This window comes from Nipponia nippon, unplaced genomic scaffold (genome assembly GCF_047370975.1).
Source record: "Nipponia nippon isolate SJK-2023a ecotype South Korea unplaced genomic scaffold, ASM4737097v1 scaffold_6, whole genome shotgun sequence".
Taxonomy (NCBI): Eukaryota; Metazoa; Chordata; class Aves; order Pelecaniformes; family Threskiornithidae; genus Nipponia; species Nipponia nippon.
Genome location: NW_028262380.1, coordinates 13,801,921 through 13,827,530, shown reverse-complemented (window position 1 = coordinate 13,827,530; position 25,610 = coordinate 13,801,921). Strand labels below are relative to the sequence as shown.

General features: G+C 38.0%; 1 protein-coding gene across 2 annotated transcripts in view; it reads left to right on the top strand.

Annotated features, from left to right (window-relative positions):
• Positions 1–24,997, top strand: part of WFS1 (wolframin ER transmembrane glycoprotein) — a 35,264-nt gene extending 10,267 nt beyond the window's left edge. For both annotated transcript variants that reach the window (XM_087737711.1, XM_087737712.1), the window contains exons 3-8: positions 10,633–10,715; positions 14,948–15,092; positions 15,923–16,093; positions 16,735–16,815; positions 20,485–20,630; positions 22,274–24,997. In XM_087737711.1, the coding sequence (XP_087593837.1) occupies positions 10,633–10,715; positions 14,948–15,092; positions 15,923–16,093; positions 16,735–16,815; positions 20,485–20,630; positions 22,274–24,082 (2,435 nt within the window). In that variant the 3' untranslated portion in view covers positions 24,083–24,997. The remainder of the gene's footprint in view (positions 1–10,632; positions 10,716–14,947; positions 15,093–15,922; positions 16,094–16,734; positions 16,816–20,484; positions 20,631–22,273) is intronic.
• The last annotated feature ends 613 nt before the right edge of the window (positions 24,998–25,610 follow it).

Genomic DNA, 25,610 nt, shown 5'->3' with positions numbered 1-25,610 from the left:
CAAAATGTACAGATAGACTTTTTTTAAAAGCACATTTATAATAGACCATCTACCTGTGGATGAACAGTTTAAATCTCTTTTTCCTGAAAGAAAGAAATCAGACACCTTTCACTTTGGAGATATGCTTACATAGCATCTTCTGGCAAATGAAAGGATTTTTTATTTTGTCATTAATATGTGTATGCCTTTGCTCCGAAGCGCATCTGAGATTCTAGAAAGCTTGTTTCATAGTGAAAATAAAATCTGTAATAAAAAGCTGTGGACTGTTCCCTGAAAATTTTGAATTTGTTGGGTTTTGATAAACTTACCAGATTTGTGCTTATAGAAGGCACTTTTCCTGCAAAAAATCCTGTGTAACACTGTATCAGAATTTCCTTCATACACTTCCAAAAGGGACTGGAGGTATTATATAGGATGTGACTCCAAAAGAAATACCTTCTAGAGAGATTTTCCACAAAATATGTTGTGCTATATCTGTTTCGGTTGATATCCATGGGCAGGGATGCCCTTAAGCTTTCGTTTTCCTACTTTTTCCTTGACTATTTATTGCTTGAACAAATATGCCTGCATTATTTACTTTGTATGTGCATGCATTCTTGTTGCTTGCTTCCTACCTAATGTTATAAAATGTTCAGATTTCAACGTTGTATAATTTTCTTTATATTAGCAAATGAGCTATTGCTGAGAATCTGCAAGAAAATTATATTCTGTAGCTAGTGTATTTAATTTGTGAACTTCTGAAGGCAAATTCATTCTGTCTTCTAACATAAATTAACTGCTTCACTTTGGTGACAGGCTATTATTTCTGATGGTTCTTTTTTTTTTAGTAGCCCAAAAAGGCTAGATGATTACAATACAGTCCTATCGTAGTTTTGAACTCTGTAGCCAGACCTCTTCTGACTTCATAAGAAGCTATAACAGCTTCTCTCTCTGACTGTAACCCTAGCAAAGGTAACTATTGGAGGAGTGGAGAATAAGACTGATGAAAGCTGAGAAGCGGGAGGCAGAATTCCTTTAGCACAGGGGTTTGAGAATCCCGCTCAGTTGGCCAGAGCCCAAAGACGCCAATGCTTCAATGCAGTCTGCAAATACAGAGTTTTTGCAGGTGGGTTGTTTTTAGCAGCTGGATGCTTGTTTTTTAAGAAGCCAAACGATGTTTTTTCCTCTTTTAGTTAATTTTAGCTTTATTCTACAGAAGGCATTGAAATCCAGGGGACAGAGAATATATTTTGGGGCACTTAAATGCAAACAGAGGATGAAAAACGGATATTAAAAAATGACTGGCTTCCAGCAAGCTGACTTTCTTTGTGGATGTTTATGGTAATAATTAAGGTGATAGGCATCCTCTCTGCGCTCCACCCTAACTTCCTTTGGGACAGGATTTATTGCATGTTTTTGAGCTGTTACGAGCTGTTTCTTTTTCAAGCTAATCCAGTGCTGGGTCAGGTGGCTACAGTTTAATATGCACTCTGGTGGCCCTGATGAAACGTGTGGCACAGAGTGCACTTATAACTCTGAACTTGATAGTAAAACAGTTTGGCTCTATGTGCAAGTACTACTTAGGCCACTTTTACTAGTACTTTAGTACTACTTTTATTATCTTAACATTAACTATGGGATAAGCTTTACCTGTTGCACTTCAGAGGCATGTTTTTATGCACAAAACACAAAATGTCTGGTTTATGTCTCTAGACATAAAAGATAAAATAAAAATCCAGCTTCAAGTTCATCATCATGAAAGTCATGGAAGAAGCTTTTCCAAATACAGTAACTAATCCTATATCTGTCTTTTCTGGGTCATGTCTGTCTCCACCTGCACATTACTTTGTTCAGCTTACCTTGTGGAGCCTGGTGGGATGGGTGGAGTTGAGCAGCGAACATAGATTATTCATACTAGTACCCTCTCAAAGTAAAAGCAAGTAATTTTCTTTGTAATTCAGACAGTACTTCCTTTCAGATTCAATTACAGTAAGGCCTTCTTGCTAAAGCGGTGAAGTGACGGACGCCTGAAGCTTCAGGTAAGTACAGTGCTGTGCAATGTGACAAAGATCAGTTCAGACGTCAGTATGCTTCATGGTATATGGAGAATTCGTTCCCATGCGGGAGAACTAATGTCAAAGACAACATTCTTCCCTCCTTGCTCCCACCCCAGTGATGCGGCTGGTGGAAGGACCTGTCGATGAAAGCTTGTCCATACTACTCTTCATCAAACATGTAACTTACTCGTGTCAGTTAGTAACATGGAGCTGAGGGAAATGCTTGACAACCTGTGACTTCTTGTAAGTACAAAACCCACTTACATTAAGTAAAGAGCTTACTGGGTAAAGCTAATGAAAAACACGAAGTGCAGTTTTTCTTCCTCTGGATGCCATCCAGGTTTTTCTTCTCTTCTACCTGAACTAACCCTGGAGCGTTACAGTTTGTGAACTCTGCGTGAAGGATCACAGAAAGTGCTGTCAATGCTCACTATTAATATTGGAGAACCTGAATGGTGACAGACTTTCTCAGGTTCAAGATTCTTGTTATCTTTTTCATGAGAATCCTTTAGGCTATTATTTACAGCATGCCTGTTAAGAGTCAGGTTGCTTTTTCTAAATGCAATGCTAGTGCTGTCCTTATTTGATTTTATTCATATTTTACTGAGAAGTTAAAGGTGTTCAATGGCAGCTGTTTCCTTCTCAGAATGTTCTTTAGCACCTTGCAGCCTAGAGACTTCCTCGCTCAGTGGCGAGATCTTTGCATTTAATAGTGCTTTCTGGGTTTTTTTTTCTTCTACCCTTGGTTGTCCAGTTGCTTTTTAAACTCGTATAAGTATTTGACATTGGCCTGTTGATGCCCTTTGGTTTTTGGATTTGGTGAGATATCAAATAGGCTCTCTGTTTACCTTCTCCTTTTTGCAAATTCTTCATATGTCTACTGTCATTCTCCTCAGTTTCCTCCCCAGGTTAAAAAGCCCTGATAATAGTGTCTTACTGGCACTGAGCTGTTTTTTTCATGCAACAGTGTGTGTTACAACTCCAAGGTTTTATTCTGAGTGGTAAAAGTTCAGAGCTTATCACTGTGTGTACAATGATAAGGTGTCTTCTTGTTTCGCATTTACTGCATTTCATCTGGCGTTTTATCACTTAATCAGTTATGAAATCCTTCTGCAGGTTTTGTTTGGGTTAGTTTTGGTTTGGTTTTTTTCAATAATTGCTTCTGAGGTGTTTTTTTGGCCTGAATAACACAGAATCATCAATAGACTGTCATCTCCATGTTAGCCGCCTTTTTTTTTCCATTCACACATAAATTGAATAATGTAGGCATTGAATAATGTAGGCCTTATTGTATATTCCTGTGTGTCTAAACTGATAATCTTTGGAGACAGAAACATGAGCTGGATCTGTCTGTCCTCCAACCCTTTGACTCCTTCAGGGGTATCTTATGTCAAGGGTTTTTACACAAGATCTGCTGATTCTACCCAGTATATCTTTTTTTGCCCCCTCCACAGGCTTATGATTTTTTCTTTTTCTTCTATGTATTCGTGTTGTATGGATATCAGATTTAATGGTCTCTGTTATCTCTGATCTCTCTGGGATCGTACTTGCAGATTTCCATTTCTCAGTTTTAAGTGAGAGGCTACATGCTGCAGTATATAGTTCAGTACAACACTTGGGTAAACAACTAAGAGAAATTACAGTTTTAAATACTATTAAATCATACCTTCTTTTTAAAAGATGATGTTTGAGGCTGCTGCACAGGAGCTTCTCAATGCTATTCCCAGACAGGGGAAAAACCCGCATGTTTTCGTAGATCTGCTGTACTGCTGCCTTCTGTTTTTCAAATAATTGCCCTTGAACTGTCTGTAGGCCCCATAGTCCGCTAAGCTTGCTGCTCCTTATGTGCTTGAAAAAGGCATAAAATGTAGTAACAGATTCTGCATTGAGTTGTCCTCCAGACCTTTTTCTCTTGATCTATCATGGTCTATGTTTTAAATTAATTGGGTTTTTTCTGTTTTTTTGGTTTTGTTTTTGTTTGGCATGACCTTAGCTTTACAAGGATGCGTTCTTGTTTCTAAGAACTTTCTCCTCTTCTTTCTTCCAATCTGGTTTTGCTTTTAAGTGTGAGTGTAGCAGATTTTTTGCTTCTGACACTCCTATCTGGGTACTAAATCTAACTTGCAGCTACAGAGTGGCTCACTAACTTCTTAAAGTAAGTTCTGTGTCCTGCTCAATTAGAAGCAAAAATTGTATTCTGTCTTTTGGTTTCTCTGGTTAGTTATTTCATGAAGTTACTTATTAAATGTGTCTAAAATCTTATCTTGATATTCTTGAATGTGATGCTTTCTGGGAGGTAGTTGAGGTCATTACTGCTGCTTTTCTGGCCTTTTTGCTGCTCTTACATTTCTCAGCATGTCTTAGTTGTGTTTATTCAAACAAAAGATCAAGGAAACTGCATTTAAAATCCTGCATTTAAAAAACCCTAAAATTTGCAAGATTATTTGTGAGATTGATTCCTTGTCATTGCTTGGCCCACTTTGCTGGGCCACCTGGATAGCAATTTTCATCTGCGGCAACTGTCAAATCTTCTCGTGAAATGGTAAAAACATTTATGTACTTTTCTAGGTGTGTCTTTTGAGCTTGGAAGTGGTACCACTGCCTAGGATCGAACGTATCAGATGTATTGTGCATACACTTAACTCTTCCTGACTGTTTTGAGTCACTTCAGGAACACTTGCTCTACGAATAGAATGGGAAGGCCAATCCAGAAATCTTGTTTCGTATCTTGTCATCTCAAATCCTTTATTCTCCCCAACACATGGGTTTTTTTCTCCTCCTCCTGCATGTCCCTGTCACTTTCTTTTCTGTGCCCAAATGAATGCTTGTAGTCATGATCATATAAAGTGTGTATGCCATACAGGTTTCCTTCATACACTTAGTGTGGGTGTTGCTTAATGCATTGATCTTTTGTTCGGTAGAGTTTCCATGCGGATTTAATATTCACTTGTAAAACCTGTAATTTCTTTTAAACTTAGATATTTCAAATGAATACTTTGTCTTCATTATTGCTTCCTGTCTGAGAAACTGCTTTCAGTTTTTCTTTTATCCTGTTCTCGTTATCTCATTCTCTGTTTCCACTGTCAAAGCACTTGGAAGTGCCCGGCTTGTGTTTGTGTAAAAAATTTATTGTGCATGATAACGTAACTGTCGTGGGGCTGGCCCCCAATAACTGCATGAGCAAAGGAGATCTTAAGCTCAAAAGGCATAAGAGATTGTGATCCTTTAAAATACCAGTTTTTTGCTTTGGTATTGCTTGTTCGTGGTCTTTCTCCTCTTGTGTTACCTGGAATTCAGGTGCTGTAGCTGTGACCTGAGAAGAGCAAGCTGTGCGCCCCCAGCCAGGGGGTGATAATAGCAGGCAAGGTGCTAAAACTCTCTTGTTCTGGGTATATCCACTTTGCTGAGAGCTTTAATGTGTTTGTGTTGGTAGGAAAGTAAATCAACAAACACTTATTATTCATGCACTCTATTGACTCTTTCTGCATGAAACAACTTTAATAGATTTTTTTTTTTTTTAAGGAAGGCAGTGATTCCTAGCAGTTAGAAGAGCACTTAGAAAATGGAGGTTGTTTTATGCGATATATGTGTGTGTATGATCCACTCTGTATGTATACATACAACTAAAAATCTTTCCTTACATGAAAGGATTATTATTTATGTGCCTTTAAATATTTTAGAATTCATGAATGGAAGTGTCATACACCGTGTAATTTAAAATACCTCTTTTTTTTTTGAACCAATGTTTGTCTAAAGTGTGTGTAAAACATTTAGCTAAATATGTCATCAGACACTTTGCAACAAGTCAACCTAACTACAGTGGTGCATACGTTTTCATGTGTTTCGGTTGTATATGTTAAGTCTATTAGAAAGGCTGGGAATCTATTGCATCCATCATTGATTTGTGCTAGAATACTGGGAAGGAAATCTTATGACAACCACCGTGTACTCTGGTTGTCTGTAAAACCTTTGGCATTGAAAAGTTTTCTTATCTAGATTGTGTAAGTCCATTCTTCAAAACCTTGTATGGATGTTGAAGAGTTTGTCGGGTTTTAATCCTTGATGTAGTCCAAAGATGAGGCTTATATGTGTTATTTAATCAATGATGGCATCTTCCTTTTGTAGCTTAAAAACTCTAAGCACTGATATCGTGCAGTTTCACTTGGACTGATCCCCTACTCTGGATTAACCACCTTTTTGTCAATTTAATTGCTAAATTTCAGAGGTAAGGGACAATAATTGCATCCTAACATAGTATTGCATAGTATTCTTTGAAAAACTGAAATGTTTCCTTTTGTAACATTTCCTATTTCTGGTCAAAGCCTAGCAGAAACAGTAAAAATGCCTGTCTATGCTGAAATGAATGCTAAATTTCCATTTAAGCCTATAGCAGCAAAGCTGGAATCTTTATGTAGTCAATGTGCCAAGTAATGTGTAAAGTTTCAGAAAGTAAATAGTAGTCTTTAGTTTTCATCAGCCTGTTTACAATCTACCTATATAAACAGCTGTGTTTAGATTTCTATATTCTGAGTATTTTTCCTGGAGTTGTAAAACATACTTTTTACTAATAAACAGAAATGACTCTAGTAATGTTTTGATAGCACCTTTTGAAGTCTATCAGGTAATAATATGCAGTTTTAGCTTACTCTTTTAAATGCTGTATATAACTGTGAAATGCATACAGGTCTTTATCAATTTCATTGTACTGAGTCTTTTTTAATAAGTGCTTTAATAAAATAGGTTTTAAGTAACAGCTTTAACCTGTTAAATGAAAAGCCTGAATTTCAAAAGTGGATATTTCTGTAGCCGTTCAGAGGTTTAAATGCTTTCTGTAGTATAAGGACATAAACACAGCAGACTCAGAACTGCCTCTGCTTCATCCTTTGCAGATCACAATTTTTTTTTTGCCACCTTTTTTTTTTTTTTTTGCAGTAGAGCTGAAAAATTAAAGGATACCATAAAATTTCATACCTTAAGCTTAAGACTTAATCACACAGAATAATAAAAGATTAAAATTTTATTAATAATGTCATTGTTCCAATATCCACTGAATAATTTGTGTTGAGTGACCTGTCTCTGTGAAGGTAGAATTAACCAAATTGGGAACTGAACCACAGAGCAGCCTGATGATGAACACAGGGTTTACACAGGGTCTTGGTGGCAGTGTAGGAACTACAGCCAAATATTAAGTACTCACCACACTTTCACGTCCCTGTCCTGTCTTAATTTCTTGTATGAATGGTACACGCCACCTAAAACTGGTGTGCTTTCACTTGCCTGCTTTCATTTGAATGACTGCGGTGCTTGTGAACCTTGAATAACTGATAGACTTCATTGGCTTATATAAATGCACCTGACACACAACAGCTAGTGAAGTCTATTTTAATTGTCATAAAAGATACATGAAGTATTGTAAGATGAATGTTCCTCTCTTCTGGAAATTTTTATATTCAAGAGAGTAAAATTTGACATTAAAAAGACATGAGTTTTTAACAAAGCTGGAAAATAAAAGCTTCTACTGACAGCATTTCCATTGCAGTACTCTTATGTGGGAGGAATACACATCAAGACATTTTCTGACTAAAAACACGCTTAAGAACAAGGACGATAAGTTATAGATCACCACTTTTTAGGGTATTTTTGTGGTGGGTGCGTTTACTCTTGTATAGTATTTGTTCTAGTGTTGAGCTGAATTGAAAGAAAGTGTGTGTTGTCCGTCCCTGTTCCAAAACAGACTTTGACTGTGTTTTGGACCTTTTACCTTCAGAGACTGACCTAAATATTTCATGAGAAAGTAAATTGATATGGCAGCCACAAAACTCGAGTTGTTCATGCTTTATCTTTTTACTTATCCTCTTGCTTGTCCTTTAAGCAAAGGAAAAATATTGCTAGTAATGGGAACACTATGATAGTAAACGGTTCTAAATTTGATCTCCAGAACACTGCACAACCTGCTCTTCTGCCCTTGCCCTACAACTGCAGAACCAACCCACAGACATAATTTTAATTAACTATCTTTTATTTATATTTATAGGTCACATGTGAGAGTACATAGAAGTGATAACTGGGTGGGAGGGACTGGGCAATAGGTTGAAAATAGCAGCAGAAAGCACTTCTTTCCCCGGCAGTCAGCTCTGTTAGAACAAACATTTCAACAAGTTTGCTGCAGTACCAGCATGTTTTATTTTCTTTTCTCAGTGAAGGTGGTTGTTGGACCATAAGGCTGCACATTTTTAATTTTTCTGTTTTCCTCTTTTTTTACCATCTTCATGAAGAACGTTATTTACATGTTAATCTGCTATGTGATTACAATAAAGTAACTATATCCTGGTTTTGAAGAAGCAAAATGGGAATGCTTTACAGCTTTCTATTGTGTAAGAGTTCTTAACTAACAAGCATTCATCTGAGCAAGAGATGGAAGGGGTCGGAGCCACGCCGGGCTCCTACGTGTGGCAAGTGAAGCAGGAGAGAAAGGAAGCCGCTTTGCCTGTAGAAGCTGCCAGAGAGCCACTCTTCTTATTAGGGCTTATGTCAGTTTAGCAAACTGCTTTCTATAGTTTGCTTTTGTGTGTGTGTGTAAATTCCACTTAATTACCAAACACTAACTTCTGAATGGTGCCTCCTGTATTGGTTTATCCAGCGTATACTGAAATATTTGTGGTGGTCTCATCTTGACATGTAGAAAACCCTGAACAGAAAAAAAGAAAATCCATAGCCAAGACTGTTGCTGCTGAAATTTTGATGCAAAAGAAGTTAATGAATGTGAAAGCACAGGAAGAAACAGAAAAGCCCTGCTTTGCCCAACTTTTTTCATTTGGGTGGGGTAGATGGATGAATATTATGTTTCTTTCAAACAATATGCTCTTTCCTTTAACTTCTTGTGTATTGTAAGCAGAAGGCCCCAGAGTGATGTCTGTTGGTGTGAGCGGTGCCATCTGGAAAACAGGCTTCTGACTTGTTTACAGTTCAATCCTGTTGGTTATATATCAGAGCAAGGAGATTAAGTGGTTAATTTTGCTGGGATGGTGTTTGCCTATTTTACAATAATATTTTTACAGCTTTCTGAAAAGACCAAGTACTAAATGAAAATTATTTTTCATTACGTGCCTTGTTTAGCCAGACAACATGTTATAATCTGGCATTAGTATTTTTCCGAGTGGAGCTTGGCAGACAAAACTGGCATGGTGAAGGAGAAAACTTACTTCATGGTTTGCTCTTGTTAAAATACATCCATTTTAATGAAAGCATTGGCTTGTAGCCTGTTCTTGTTTGGAAATAGTCCCAGTAACCAGGGATGTTAAAGAATGTAAGTAGACCTGTTCTTCAGATTATTTGGAATCGGGTTTATTTCTTCCTTCCTCCCACCTTCTGAAAAAGAGCTGATACTAAATAGCACTCGGCTAGCGGGGCTGCTCACCCGCTTCTCGCGTTATTGCTGCCCAAATTAGGTAGAAGCTGAGATCTGTAACTTTGAGCAGATGCCAGAGAGCTGCTCTCGGTCGGTTTCCTACGTTCGGAAACTGTTTCCGAGCTCTACTTTCTCATGCTGCCTGTGCCCTCAGTATGTAGCTATCAAGCGTCACGGTGTGTTTGGTGACCTTGCCAGGCAACGTGGTACGTACCGGTCAAGCTTTGGCGCTTACTGCGGAGTCTGGATCTTCCTTTCTAACCACGGGTTTAGGTTGGCTAGCAAAACTGATACTCTGAATCAGTGGTCTGTTGTCCTGTCTTACACTTACCCAACTTAAAGCATACAAGTTGTATTGATTTTTTTCCCTTTAAAATTCTTCCAAACTAATTTATGAGAACTTCTCATAAAAAGTAGCAGTTCTGGCCCTTGTCAGCTCTTCCATTAAACTTATTTTTCATTCATCAAGTGGCATGCAGCATGATGTTATTTACAAACGCTGGATGTCAGATAAAGGCCTCAATATTTTTTCCTTATGGTTGACTGGTGGAGCAATATGATGCTTTTGAAGAAAAAAGTTGTTTAAGTAAGTCTGTATTTGTACAGTACGTAGGAAAGGAGAAGAAATGAGGTGCCAGTGTGGAGCTGGACACAAAATGGTGAGGTTTATACGGTGTAGTCATTGTTGGTTTCTCTGTGCTCCAGAGACTGAGGAGCTGAACTTTCAAATATACTGGACATGTTTTAAAGGCTGGTTAATTTTTCAAAACTCTTGAAAAGGCTTCACTACTAAATAAAGAAGCTGCCAGGTAGAAAACTGAAGTGCTATCAAGAATAAGAATAGTAATAGTACAAAAGCTGATCCATACTACATGTTACACATGTGCTCATATTTCACATAGTGAATATTCTTCTGTTGAGAAACGAATCCTTGGGAAGTAAATGAGAAACTGTAAACTGTCATCCTGTGGCAGGTGCCAAATAACAAGTAATGGTAAATACGCTGAAGTACAACACTGAGGTGGAGTGTAAATATTGTAATGAGTTGATTTCCACTGTTCTTGCAAAACACTCGTGTTGGATTTTTTAGAAATAATCCTTTAGTTCTTCAACCACATGTAGCGATGATTTATAAAATAGTTTCAAATATTGCTAGTAAACGATTTTCTTTATCAAATTAATTTATAGAAGGCATGAAGGAAGAACCTGAGGTGCTCTTTGAGGAACTGCTTGAGAGGGCCAAAGCTGGAGAACCAAAAGCACAAACAGAGGTAATTTTATACGTTCTTTGTCCAGTCTTGATTGCTCTTAATTCCAAAAATAGCACTGCCTGCTATAGAGCTATTATCTCTTCTTTACTTGAACTGTATCTGTTTTCATCTTAAGCTATTCAAAGAAAGGTGATGCCAGATGGCTTCTCTGCCTTGAGAAATGCTGCTTGCTTGGGAGTGTCACTGGCTTCACGTCCAACTCTGGAGTAAGCCTTTAGGACGCATAAGAAAACGGGGAGGGTAGGCTGAGAGCATGGAGAAGGTACAGGACTGCCTTTTTTTTTTTTTTTTTTAAAAAAAAAAAAAAAAAAGCATGTGCCAGAGTTAGGAGTGGAGGTGTGCATATAGAGCCTCTTAAATGCTGTTGGCTCAGCACTGCACTGTATGTAAAGATACCAGGACTCTTAGGCTGGACTCTATGGAAGAAACTGCCATTGAGGTGCTTTCGCAGGAACAGAGGTTGGTTGATATTTTGCTCTTACACCATTTTCTCTGTTGAATTTAATACATTTTAGAAAAGAAGGACCTCCTTGTTTATTGGAATTAGCTATGTTTAGTTGTGTAATGGCAGATATGATTGAATTAATAATGGCAGCTCTTTCCCTGTATGTGTTAGCAGTTTAGGTGTCTCTTAGGTTTTAGAAAAATTATATCAGTTTTCCGCTGCGTTCCATTGGCTGGTGTATTGGTCTAATATAAATAGCTTAAAATTGTTTAGAAGGGTTTTAATTCTTGTTTAACTTGGTTAGTGTTTTACTTGAGCATTCTTTTCCAGCTTCAGCTTTGATGGCAAAAGGGAGTGGTTATGGTCTCCTACGTGCTCGTTGGTGGCTTGGGTTTTTTCCCAAGGATCACTACTCTTTTTGCAAATAAAAATAAAAGGTGGGGATGGGAAAAAAATCCTTTTAAAGCTGGTAAAAAAATATGGCAGTGCCAGGCTCGCTCCCTGCTCCATCTCAACCTGAGGGGCAGGCTGTCCTTGGAGTTGTAACCGGAGACAGTAACAAATTCCTCACCTTGAAACAGCCGGTGGCTTTGTGGAGGATGAAGCTTCAGCCCTGAGGGAACTGCTGCTGTAGGATCCACCTTTTGTCTCTATTCCTCCACTCAAAAGAAAGCAAACCCCAGAAATATTCTTTTGGGATATAACTTCCAGTTGTGTCAGAAATACTTTATGTAATCTAAGCCTATGATGTGTGCATATGGTGCATATGTATGTACGTAAATAATACTTTTTTATCCTTCTCAATTCATTCCACCTTCACTCCCTTCCTTTAGCTCTTTAACTGTGTACACTTTCTATTCCCACACAATAATAGGATTCTTGTCATAAAGAGATGCAGCATACAGTTTTGCTTCAGTATGCGCTCAGGATGAATTGACTGCCTGAAAAGGAACCCCAAATACAGTCATTTCTTTTCTATGCAATCAAATTTCTTGTGACTTGTGGAGAGGGAATTAACTTTTAGTTTTTAAAAACCTAAAAACACCCCATATTTCTTCTCTATTGTTGAATACATCCCTTTAGAATCAGTTACAAAAATCTATTTATATTTCTTACATTTGTAGGAGTACAAGTGAGAAGCTGAGATGGCACTGTTGTGCTGTGTGCTAATAATTACGAAGTCAAACACAAGAAATCACTCGGTTCGCTGGCTTGTAGTTATTACTATGAGTTTATTCAAAAATAACCCTGCAATGACTATGGAAATAAATGCACTCTGAGTGGCTGTCAACTTGTATTACTGTAGCTTTATGTAGTTTCTTTATTGAGAAATAACTGTACAGCAATTATGTAAATGAGACACCCGCAGCTGGAATTCGGTAACGGAGAAAAGGCAGCTCTGTGTCTTTAACCGGAGGGTGCCTGCGAGGGGACTGCTTGAGATAACCGCCTTGGTGAGCGAAGCCCACAGGTGAGAGCAACCTTTGGAGAAGTACAGTATGAAGATCTGTGTTAAGCCGTTACCGACTATGACTTCATTTCACAGTTTTAGCTCATGGGAAAGAGACAATCCCTGGTTGCTTAAATGGCAGATCTGAGGTTAACACCTTTTCCCATCCGTTCTTCTTCCTTTGACTGCTGTGGGCCAGAGCTTTGCAGCCATCTTCAGGTGGTTCCGTGTAGGAGCTTTGCTACGGCAGTGAAAGGTGGCTGTTGCATGGGGCTTGTTCAGAGGGAGCCAGAAGACCTTCCAGTGGCATTTCATGGAAAGCCTTGATGTTTGTTATGGGACTTGGAAGTGGGTTTTTTTGCTACCAAAACTTTTCACATACACAAAAAAGCTTGTAATTTTAGAATTAACATAAAGGGGAAATATTTTCTGGTTGCTCAGATTTTGGGGGTGGATTCTGTGGATTTTTTTGGAGGGGGCAAATGATTAAATCTTAATGCTGAACTTAGACACAAAAAAAACACTACCCCCCAAAAAAAACCCCAAATATTCCCCCCCAGACAACAAAACAAACAAACAAACCACAAACAATACAAAAAACCCCCACAGGCAAGACAAAAAACACTTCATTTCGTTACGCTATCGTTTTGCTTGCGCAGTAGCCTTGTGCAATATGACTAATTCCAAAATCTGCTAGTTTATGTTGCAATACGAATTTCTATGTCCAAGAGATCCTTATAAACTTAAGAGCTGCATTTACTGCTCTTGAAGCTTTGCTCAAAATTTCAATGGCTATAAATATAAACATGCTCAAGAAACAGCTGTTCTTGTCAGGGGATGTTATTTACCATGTAACTTGTTCAAGCAATTCCTTTCTGAAATACACAGCTGAAAGTACATCTGCAGTTGGACCATAAGTTACCAGGCAATTGCTGAAACTTTAATTTTTATTTTTTTTTTCTGCCTTATATACTCTTTTCTTGGTCCGCCACTATATCTGTGCACTGCTTGTTGAACTCTGGCATGATGTTGTAATCATTGTTTAGTTCTGACTTTTGGATTACTTAGTCCAATTTTTTTTTTCTTATTTCTGTATGCTTTTGGATAGCTTCACTGTGTATGTACTATGGGTTTAATCACTATGATGTCTACCCAATAACTATCTATGTAGAAGTTGTTGGAGCACCCGCTTAGGTGTATGAAACCAGTTGCAAGACTGGAGACCTAACCTTTACTGGAAGAAAAAGATCTTTTTGATGAGATCAGTGTGTTTAATCTACATGGGAATAATGTGTCTCATAAAGGTATTTCTTTAGTCACCTTTAGTGGTAATACCAAAGGCAAAGTTTCAGAGAAACTGTCAAACAGGGGTTTTTTAGCAGATAATACTGTGGACTTGTGGAGCTACACTCTTAAGGTATGGCATTAATTATTCCTAGAATGTAACTGAAGTAACAGTGGGGACAGAGGGAGTGCAGTGAACCAAGCAAAAGCATTTCCCAGTTTCTCCAGGCATGTGGATAAAATGTCCAGTAGTTTTGGCCACTTTCTGCCATTTAACATTTTGTTGCCTTGTGGTATGATAAGCAGAAGTGTTTCATGCTATTGCATAAATATCTTTACTAGTATATTACCATATATTTCAGTTTTACAGAAGGAAGAAAAGAGGTGGTTTTCCTTATCTGTAAAACAATAATACAGGCAACTGCTCTATAATTTCTGTAATCCTAAATAGGAGGATTTTTACAGGCTGTATCACTGAAATTGCTAGTTGCTTAAGCAGTATTACTTTTATTCCATTCACTAATTAATCATGAGTTTGCTTTGACCTTCAGTGGCTAAACTGCTACGAGTCGGGGATTTCACTGCTGACGCCTCCTTCCATGTCAAGGCCCTTTGTCAATAGCTTAACTTCATCTGAATTTCTGCATGTCACGGGCACCAGGTTATTACACTTAATTTTTGTGTTTCTAAAATGAGGCCAGCAGTTTTGTCTGACCATTGTTATAGGAGGAAAAGAATTCAAGAAAACCTTTAGAATTCAAGAAAGCTTTTAACACTGGGAACTTTACCTGATCCTGCTAGATGCTCGAAGACCAATGGCAACGAATTCATTGGCCTGGCCAAATGTGTAGCGATTCCTCCTTGCTTCCAGTTCTGGAAACTGATCTTTCTCTGCAGAAGATCGACTTACAGTTATGTTCTTCAGCGCCTGGAGCAAATGTTTTGACCTTTTGTTCACAGAGAATTTATTCTAGCTGAGTTCCAGGGGGTGGGAGGAGAGAGAGTAGATTATATTTCAGTAACTGAAGGAATTCTGTTCCCCACTTATTCCAGGTGGGAAAACACTTCTTAAGATTAGCAGAAGAGGAGGATGAAGAACTTAACAATTGTAGTGCGGTTGACTGGTTCATCCTTGCTGCTAAGCAAGGCCGAAGAGAAGCTGTCAAACTGTTGCGTAGATGCCTGGCAGACAGAAGAGGTATGGGTTCTCTGAGACTTTTTGCTTGTGCTTTCTACTTTATCTGAAATAATACTACATCCATTTTAACAAAAAAAAAAAAAAGAGGTTAAAATATAATGGGAATGTTCACAGCAAAAGTATGTGAGTAGCTGCTGACAGCATGTTCCAATCGGTAATTTAAAAAGCGTTAATTACTTATACTGCTCATAAAAGCATTTATATTAATTACTTGCTTGAATTCCTTTGTGGAATTCATGCTCGTTCTTCCCCTCCCCACCTTTCATTGAGGCTTCTTTTCTTTGACCATGAAGATCCTATATTACCACACACCTCCTACGTATCTGCTGTTGTTTCATTCTTTTGCCCCTCTACAACCTCTCTCCTAATTGATCTTTTTTGCTATCTTCTCCCATTTCAAGATTCACATCTTCCTTCATGATACTTCCCACGCTTGGAATGGTCTCCTCTCGTCTGCCAACTATCTGAACTCTTATTTAAAGGAAAAAAATGAAAAAAAACTTTCATTAAATTCTTGCTGCCTTTTACATGTCACATGCATATCCACACCACCTTTTGCCTGAACTGCTGTACTTCAAAGTTGAAGCAAGACATAAGGATAATGCGTGTCTTGTGCAGTCTTTGAAGTACAGTTTAAACTTAACCAATGTCATTAGATTTTTATAAGCAATGGGCACAGAAGGGCATTTGCGTAATTTACTTCGGTGATCAAGATATGAATGAAATTTGAGAAGTTTCAGTCTAAACTGAGAAATATAAATTGTGGGCAAATCTGTCATTTCTGCATGGGTGTGGGATAATAGTATCTAATGTATTTTTCTTTTCTTGAGGCATCACTTCTGAGAACGAGCAAGAAGTGAAAAAATTATCATCTGAGACTGATTTGGAGAGAGCTGTGAGGAAAGCTGCCTTAGTCATGTATTGGAAATTAAACCCAAAAAAGAAGAAGCAATTAGCAGTTTCTGAACTACTGGAAAATGTTGGGCAAGTTGACAATGAAGGTTTGTTTATGAACTGATTTATGGTATTGATAAAATATATACTTACAGGCAGAATACAGCTAGAAACTTAAAGGGCTTTATAAACAATCAGGCATGAGATAAAAGTAGATGTATGATCTACTTAAGAAAAAGTAACAGTGTTAACGACTCTAACTCTCTTTTAATAACTGTGTTCTCTGGACCAATAAAGCTAGTTCATAAAGGCCCACCAGCTCTTGTGATTCAGTTAAGCACTCATGCAAGTGACCAAATATTAAAAATATCTTCATTCGACACTCTCTGTCCTTGGAAAATAAATCTTTTATGGCTTTGCTGTGTTTGGTTTTTTTCCTTAACAGTTATCCTGATGATATCTTACTAGATATTTCAATTTACAAACCCAGTCATCAATACACCTGGCTCACTCTGCCATTACGACAGTACGTGTTAGCTATGTCAATGCTGTTCCCTTTTCTAATATGGTAATAGGAATATGGAAAGCTATATAGCCACCTCTTACCTGTTTATATGTATATTTGTCTTTTCCTGACTTTGAAGAAATACCATTCTCCAGATATTGCAGCTTAAAGAACATTCCCGTTATTGTTTGATCACTTTTATTGGCTGCTTTGACTTTCCATAAACCTCTGTTATTTAACCAGATGGTGAGAAGCAACCTGGCCCGGTCCCAAAGTCGGTACAGAAGCAGAGAAGAATGCTGGAGCGATTAGTGAGCAGTGAATGTGAGTGCATGCTGCTGTTTTCAATCTTTGCCTGTGGTTTTGTTTTTCTATTTTGCTTTGGTAAGCAATTTTGTGCTGCCAGAGTAAGAATGTATAGCAAATTTGGATTGCTATGAACTGATAGTGTCAATTTATTGTATGTGCAAGGTAAATAACCGATCTGCATGTGAACTCCCAGAAGACACTTGTTAGTGATTAGTATACTAAGAGGAATTTGCTTGTCATTTGTTATATTTATATTCTTGCCCTTTCAGCACTCACCAGTCTATTCAGAAAAAAAATCTGTGCACTTTCAATAATTTTTTTGTTTAGTTCTAAACTGTAGTAAGCTTTCTGATTACAATAAGGAAATTAATTATGCAACCATTTAACACAGACAGATCCCTCGTTCTATTTGCCTTGCTTCTGTTTGCCATTCCCTTATAATTAATGTTTGTCTTTTCATATTTGTTCAAGATTGATATAGGAAAGATGCACCAAGATACAACTTTCATAATGTAGGAGCAGCTCAGTTCATGTAGTGGGGAGAACTAAACCACTCAACACACACAGGTCAGACTTGTAGACCCAAATCTGTGAGTTTTGTAAGGTATGGTGGGGGTGAGGGGTTGGACTTGAAATAAAGCTCTCCCTGGCCCTGCATACCTAAGAAATGCTGCTATGCTGCTGGGTCTTCAGGAGGAAAGTCAAATCGTTAAATTAAGAAAATGCATTGTAAACAATGCAGCATGTGTAGTTTTTCGAGAACATTATCTAACATAAGGTTCAATTAATCATTGTCAGGAAAATCTCATTTTCTTGAGATGCAGTAGGTCATATGAAATAGTTCATGTGCAATCTAGATTAGTTCTTGAAGAGCACTTATAAATGTCGCAAAGCATATTATTTATTGATACATCTGTAATTGAGACTATGTGTAACTAAAGCATCATATGGGGATTAGTGAGCCAAATCTGGGGGTTTGCAAGTTTAAACTCCCCGAAAGATTAGATTTACATTTCATTAGGTCAGTTTGGGCTTTACCTTCAAGGACTGTATTCATTACACAGGTGACTTCTGAAAATAACATTCCTAAGAAGAATGGAGTATTTCAGTTTTATGTTAGCTTTCACAGAAGTGAAAGAAGAGGAGGGACATGTGGTCCAGTCATCGTATCGTAACGCAGATGTATCTGGGCTCATTGGAGCTATGTTGCATTGGTGCTTAATGGAGCACACTAGTGTTCTTTCCATCCCTTAGCTGAATTGGCACATGCTCATAGAGCGTGTGTGCAAAGCAAGTAATTTTGTTCTGGATTCTTCAGTAATTCAAAGAGTGTCAGAAGAGGAACTGGCAATTTTTTTTTTTTTGAAGGCTTAAATGGCAGATGAAATAACAGGAGAGTAAATGAACCTACATGTAAGCGTAGGCAGAAATTGATGTGCATATTTTTCTTTTTCTACGGCGAATGGGGGAGGCAGGGGAATTTGTCATAACCAAATTGAAGAAAAAAATCTATGAATAATAAAGTAGAATCTACAACATATGCTTTTTATATCAATTTAAGAGACACTTGGGTGACAAAATACTAATAACATTTAAAACCGAAAAGTTTTCATCAAACACTTGAAGTAGGAGTTAAGCTGTTACCTCTTCTCTAGAGAGCTTTTATCTTTTCGTGGATGAATAAGACAGCTGTTACTCTCCAGCATTTACTTCTCTGATCCACTGAGTTTCTCCATTTATCTTGCCAGCAGGAGATTCTTCCTTCAGTTTTAATACATTGACAACACTTGGAAGATAATTTTTAAGCCAGATATGAGTTTGCAGATATGTGATCTGGGGTATCCTTAATGGAGGTATCAACAGAAGATTAGAGGTGACATTGTCAATGGACAGTTGTTACGTGCTTGGGAGTATACCTGTCATTACATTTGATAGGCCATCTATGCATAGTAAGTTAATAACTCCTTCCGTCTCAGGATGTCCCATGGTCCTGTAAAAGTGCCGTTAAGGAATTTTTGTGAGGTTCTACGCGTGTCTGCTTGCCGATTCCACACCAGAAAGACTATCTTACCACTGTCTATTTTGTCCCAATAGGACAGTAAATTTAGATGACACATCTGTTATTAGGCTTGATCTGAACCCCACCAAAAACAGCTAAGGAGTCTCACTGATTTCTTGGTGCAAGTGATGTTGCCTTACAGTCTGTGAATGATAAGAATAGTTAGCAAAATAAATTCTTTCTTGTGTCTTGGGAGGCATGCCAGGTGGTATTTTGTGGGACATAAGGGTTCATGCAATGAAGAAATAAAAAAATAAAAAAAGTAAAAGTGCAACCAAAAGGCAACATCCATGTTGTGAGATTAAAGCAAAAGATAAGATTGTAAGCTGCTGTTTTTCCATTGAGCTTTTTCAACACCCCTCTTCCTGTAGCAGGTATCTTGACAAAAATACTTTATTTTGTTCTGTATCTACAATGTTTTCAATATTAAATGCTGATATATTTATATATAACTTCTATAAATGTAGCATTTTTGTAAAATTAAAAAATTAAGAGGCTCAAACTCACTAATCCTCTGATTTTAAATTTAGTGAAGCAGTTCAGTTTTCTGTCTCTTTAAAATATTAAACTAGTATTAAGCAGGCCAGCTTTCATATCTTTGTATCAGCTGACTAGCTAAACTTACTGTGTAGGAGGTGTGTTACAGATTTTTGTCATTCAAAAGTCTTTCATATCTACAGCAATGTCATTTGCTTTAGTATATGGAAAAAAGTCGCTGTTAATTATGCTCCTTTATAAACGACATCAAGCTTGTCTACCATAGAAACTAGAATCCATGCTAATGTAAGGAACTAGCTGTGAAAAGAGTTTGAAGCAGTGTGTAAATCATCTTCTGTTTGGCAGCATCCCTAAGGTTTTCGGAAGTAACCTCTTGCCTCCCTTCTACTCACGGGAGTGGATAAGGATCTTCCAGGGCAGAGTGATAAATTTTGTCTCTGTGTACAACTGAGCAAAGTGTATTTTGTTGCTGGCTATCTGTTTTAGATCACCGTTCGTATAGTTTGGGGGAAGCCCTTTGTATAGCCACGTAGCATATTAAATTAATACACTGTAAGTAATGTATATTTAGTCTTGTGCATATGAATAATTGGGCATTTCCCATAATTATATGTCTGTAACTTCTGAAGTCCGAAAAATGACTGTTAAATACCAAATCAGAAGTCAGTTTTTCCGTTAATAATGTACAGATAATTAATTAGTGTTCCTGTACAATTCTTTCCTTTCAATGGGTCTGCTAGTTAAAGACTTTTCTCAAGAAGTTACCAAAGATATCGCAGCTTATGATTTAAAACTGTGTGACCTAATCCAGTAGTCTTTTTTTCCTTGGGACACCTGCAGATAAGCTACATTCACTCACTCTGTTCTCCTGCTTCCCGGTATAATAAACTTACCTGCTGGTCTGACAAGATTTAGAGTAGTCCTATATTGCTGGCACAAGCAGCTTGTTGTTTTCAGCATAGATCTCAGAACAAGTTGCAAGGTAAGCCTGTGTTATCGGTAGTTCAGTTTTTGAAGCCCAGAGTAGATCATCTTTAATACCAGGAAAGAAAATTAATATTCCAACTTGCAATCAGTACAGTGTCGTAGTGATACTATTTACTCAAAGTCTTCATTTTATCTTTTAGCTAAAAAATTTATTGCTTTGGATGACTTTGTTGAAATTACCAAGAAGTACGCAAAGGGAATCATCCCATCTAACCTGATTATGCAGGAAGAGGAAGATGATGAATTGGCAGGGAAGACTCCTGAAGAGTTACCGCTGCGACTGAAGGTAAAAAGGCAATACTGACCAGGTTATGTTGAAGGGATCTTAACTTAGGCATTTCAGACAAGACAGATAACTTGCACTTGACTCTCAAAGCTGATGTTATACTATATAGGTCAGTACAAGAATTGTTGCTATAATTTCTTTTTGGACTTGACTTCATATATAAGTTTACAGTTTCATATATATGAGTCATATATTTAAGAGAAAGGGATAATGGCTTTCCCTGGAAGAGGGCAATCTACCTTCATTACATCTCAGTGAGGATTTAAATGTCCCTATCATAACTGCTGTATTTTTATTATAGATGTTATTATGTGCTTCATATCTTTCTTATTTAAACAGGAGCAAGCAGGTGGGAAAAATTATCCATAGCCTTGAGGTGTGAAAAGGTTCTATTATGAAGGAATTTAAGAATAGTGGAACTTACTGTTAGTGGTTTTCTATACCGATTTAAGGTGCATGCATTCAGTACTGGTATAAATTTCAAGGCAGGCAGTGGGTTTCTAGCTGCTGACGTAAGTCTTTGTTGTAATTGTTGTCATTTTGTTGTCCATTATCATATGGTAAGGGTGAAAATAAAAGGGGGGGGGGGGGGGGAGGAGGGGTCTATCTTTCCGGTCTTTTGAATAACTAATAGTCTGAAAGCGATGCATTTACAAAGGACCGGGATACCTTCGCTAATAAATAAGCTTATGCCCAAGTCATTGTGTGCGTTGTCCCAGCTCATCACAATGCATAGATGTTTGCTGAAGCATTCTTGGCCTTTCTCTTGAACTAATTAATATAAAAGCATAAGTTCTGGGAAAACATAAAAACTATCTTTTTGTGGGGGAAGGAGGATTGTCTAATGTGCAGATGCAATATTTGAATATGTGTTTGAAAAATCCTGTACCTTTTTATGTATGTAAAGTGTGTGGTTGGTCATAGGGTGAGGATTTGATCCAGCAGTTCCTCTGTTGTCTGGTGACACTGTTGGAAAATGCCACGTAAGATAGGTAGAATTTTAAGATCCTGTATGGTTACTATTTTGGAGTTAAAAGAACCTCTAACCATGTAGTAATTCCAGTTAAAGTTATTTCTGCTGCTTACAAACCAGATTTTGACAGCTGCATCCCTAGATGTTTGGGAGGAATTGTTTTAAAGATAAACCACAGCTGTAAAGACTTCCTGTAAGTGCATAGGAATCATATGCACTGCTTCCCGTATGGTATATGCATAGCAGAATATACAGCATAATCCTTGCAGAACAGGGGCAGAGTTAAGTGCTTTTAAGCTACAGTACTCACAGCTCAAGTAACGACTTAAGATAGTACAGGACTGCAGCCATGTAGTTTATCTTCAGTATGAAGTTAGCGGAGCAGAATATTTGACTAGGAAGCCATTTAATTATATGTGTCAAAGGTAATGAAATACATCTTTCCTGAAATCAAAATCGCCTCTGAGCTTCATCTGACTGAATTAATCAAAATAGAGCTAATAATCTCAGACAAAGTAATCTCGTTTTATTGGCAACATTCGTCTGAATTATAAATCTTTTCATGTCAGCTGAGGTTAGGCAACTGACTGCTACTGCTTCAGCTAAGAATATCTGTGATGTAAAGATACAAAACTGCTCATAAATAAAATGCTTCTCTCTCTCTTTCCAGGTTGTAAAATACCCGCTTCATGCCATTATGGAAATTAAAGAATACCTTATAGATATTGCGTCAAAGGCGGGAATGCATTGGCTGTCTACCATTATTCCCACACACCATATCAATGCTCTCATCTTTTTCTTCATCATCAGTAATCTGACAATTGATTTTTTTGCCTTCATTATTCCATTAGTTATATTCTATTTGTCCTTCATTTCCATGGTGATTTGCACACTGAAAGTTTTTCAGGACAGTAAGGCTTGGGAAAACTTCCGCGCTTTGACTGACTTACTGCTTCGTTTTGAACCAAACCTAGACGTTGAGCAAGCTGAGGTGAACTTTGGATGGAATCACTTAGAGCCATACATTTATTTTTTACTCTCGGTATTCTTTGTCATTTTTTCCTTCCCTATAGCAAGCAAAGACTGTATACCATGCTCAGAGTTAGCTACCATCTCAGTTTTCTTCACAGTGACAAGTTACATGAGTTTAAGCACGTGTGCAGAACCTTACACACGAAGAGCGTTAATGACTGAGATGGCAGCAGGTTTCTTATCCCTATTGCAGGTATTACCTGGGAATTTTGGCTACTTGAAATTCTTAGGTAAAACCTTCTTTACTGTTCCTATAGGCCATTTCTTTGTGATAAATGTAAGCATCCCATGCGTTCTGTTTTTGTACTTGTTCTATCTTTTCTTTAGAATGGCACAGCTACGGAATTTTAAAGGCACCTACTGCTACCTGGTCCCGTATCTGGTCTGCTTTATGTGGTGCGAGCTCTCTGTGGTCATTCTGCGGGAGTCCTCTGGCATCGGGCTCATTCGTGCATCAATCGGTTATTTTCTGTTTCTCTTTGCACTCCCAGTACTAGGTGTAGGCATTGCACTGATGTGTCTTATCCATTTCATTAAGTGGTTTGTGACTCTGGAGCTCGTGAAAATTGTAGTGACTCTGGTTTTGTGTACTGTTCCTTTGCTCTTCCGATGGTGGACGAAAGTTAACTTCTCTGTAGTTGAAATGGTTAAATCCCTCACTCGAAGCTCGATTGTGAAACTCATTCTGGTGTGGATTACAGCTGTAGTGATGTTCTGTTGGTTCTATGTGTATCGATCAGAGGGAATGAAAGTTTACAACTCCACCTTGACATGGAATCAGTATGCTTTCCTCTGCGGACCCCGGTCGTGGAAGGAGACTAACATGGCACGTACTCAGATTTTATGTAGTCACCTGGAAGGACACAGAGTGACGTGGACTGGGCGGTTCAAATACGTGCGCGTGACAGAAATCGACAATAGTGCAGAATCTGCAATAAATATGCTTCCACTTTTTATTGGCGATTGGATGAGATGCTTGTATGGCGAAACCTACCCACTTTGTGACCCCAAAAATGTTACGCTGGAGGAGGAAGAATTGTGTCGTCTCAAGTATTTGACAAAGCATAACTGCCACATGAAAATGTTTGATCGGTACAAATTTGAAATAACTGTGGGCATGCCTTTCAGTAGCAAAAATGGAACCAAGTCTATAGAGGAGGATGATATAACCAAAGATATTGTGCTGAAGGCAAGCAATGAGTTTAAAAAAGTGTTGTTGAACTTGAGGCAAGGAAGTATAATTGAATTCAGCACAATTCTGGAGGGTCGCCTTGGCAGTAAATGGCCTGTCTTTGAACTGAAAGCAATCACTTGCTTGAATTGCATGTCTAAACTCTTACCTGCAGGGAGGCATGTGAAAATAGAGCATGACTGGAGGAGCACAGTGCATAAAGCCATTAAATTTGCTTTTGATTTTTTCTTCTTCCCATTCCTGTCAGCTGCATAATGAGCTCTCATATTGGTTCAGTGGTATCTTCAGTGTACGCTGTATTTACACTACCAAAGGTTTGGCTTCTTAAAAGGTAAAAAAAAAAAAAAAAAAAAACCCAAAAAAACCCCACACAAACAAAACAAAAAACAACAACAAACCTTGCTGTAGCAATGCTCAAAATGTACGCTAACGTAGAGCATTGGTTGAGTTTTGTAAAGTGTACACACTGTATCCTGACTTTAAACCCTGTATGACTGAAGTAATATCTATTAGTTTAATATTATAAATGAATGCAGGGGATTGCTGCTGACTAATTGCATGGAGACTGTTTTGTCCAAAATGGATATATATTTGCCTGTGGTACGACACTAAATGCATTCACTTGCTCGATGTTAAAAGCACTTTACTCTTTAAATATTCACAATGTGCCCGTTTGTATTTTCACAGGTATGATTTAGACTAGGCAGCTGACAACAGCTTATGTTGCATATATTGCTTGTATTTATTTGGTGTTTTCTAGAAAAAAGTGATCTTATAGTCAGTACCTGCTGGTGATACCTGCATACAGAACTCATCGTTCCACTATTTATCCAGAAGATAGTGACTTTAATGTTTTTTGAAAGGGCACACCATTTCACACCCCAGCAAGGTTGCAAAAAGTCCTCAAGCTTCCATTTTACATTAAATATTCTGTACAAAACATGCTATTTGTTCTGATTTGGTTATGATAGCTACACATATGACACTAAGGTGTAATCCATGCTGGTGTGTGAAGGACAAACACCAGAGTAAGGCTGGTATTGAGATGGTATCAGTAACAGACAAGCCAAAGCAACTGAAAATAGTACATAAAAGTCTACAGTGGAAACCGAAATAGTGTGTTTGTTTAATGATTTGTATTGTGCAAATAAACATAAAATATAAACTTGAGTTACATGGGTACAACATTTGTTCATTATGCTTTGACGTTGTGAGCAGTTGTTGATGTTGCGCTGATAACAGCTTGCACTGAAAAATACAATTTAGAATGTTTAAAATTTTCTGGTGTGAGATATTGCAGTTGTACTCCACATTATGTGAAGGTAGCAGTAAAATCTGAGTATGCCAGGTGAAGTTTTCTATCTGTGAAATCTAGACATGCTCCTTGCCCCTGCTTTCATTGTGACTTACTACCTTTTGTAGCCATGGGATGACTATTTCGGATACCTCACGCTATTTCCCTAACTACTCTTCCACTGATGGGGCATTAGATCCTATTTGCCTTTGCGTATCACTCAACGCTCCCGCCATCCCAACCCCCCAGTGATATCAGTGAAAATTCTTGACAGAGAAGGGGAAACTTTTGGGAAAATGAGGCATTTGAATGCACTCCAGCTATGAGCACCCTCTTGACCATCCCCCTGGGCTGCAGTTGGGAAGAAGCCAAAGGCACCCACAGGCGTGCTGCCCGGTTCCCAGGCGGTGAGCCAAGCCTGATGTGGCAGAGCAGAAGCCTCCACCATCCAAAGCTGTGTTTGAGCCTGTCAAAAAAATCTATGAAGTA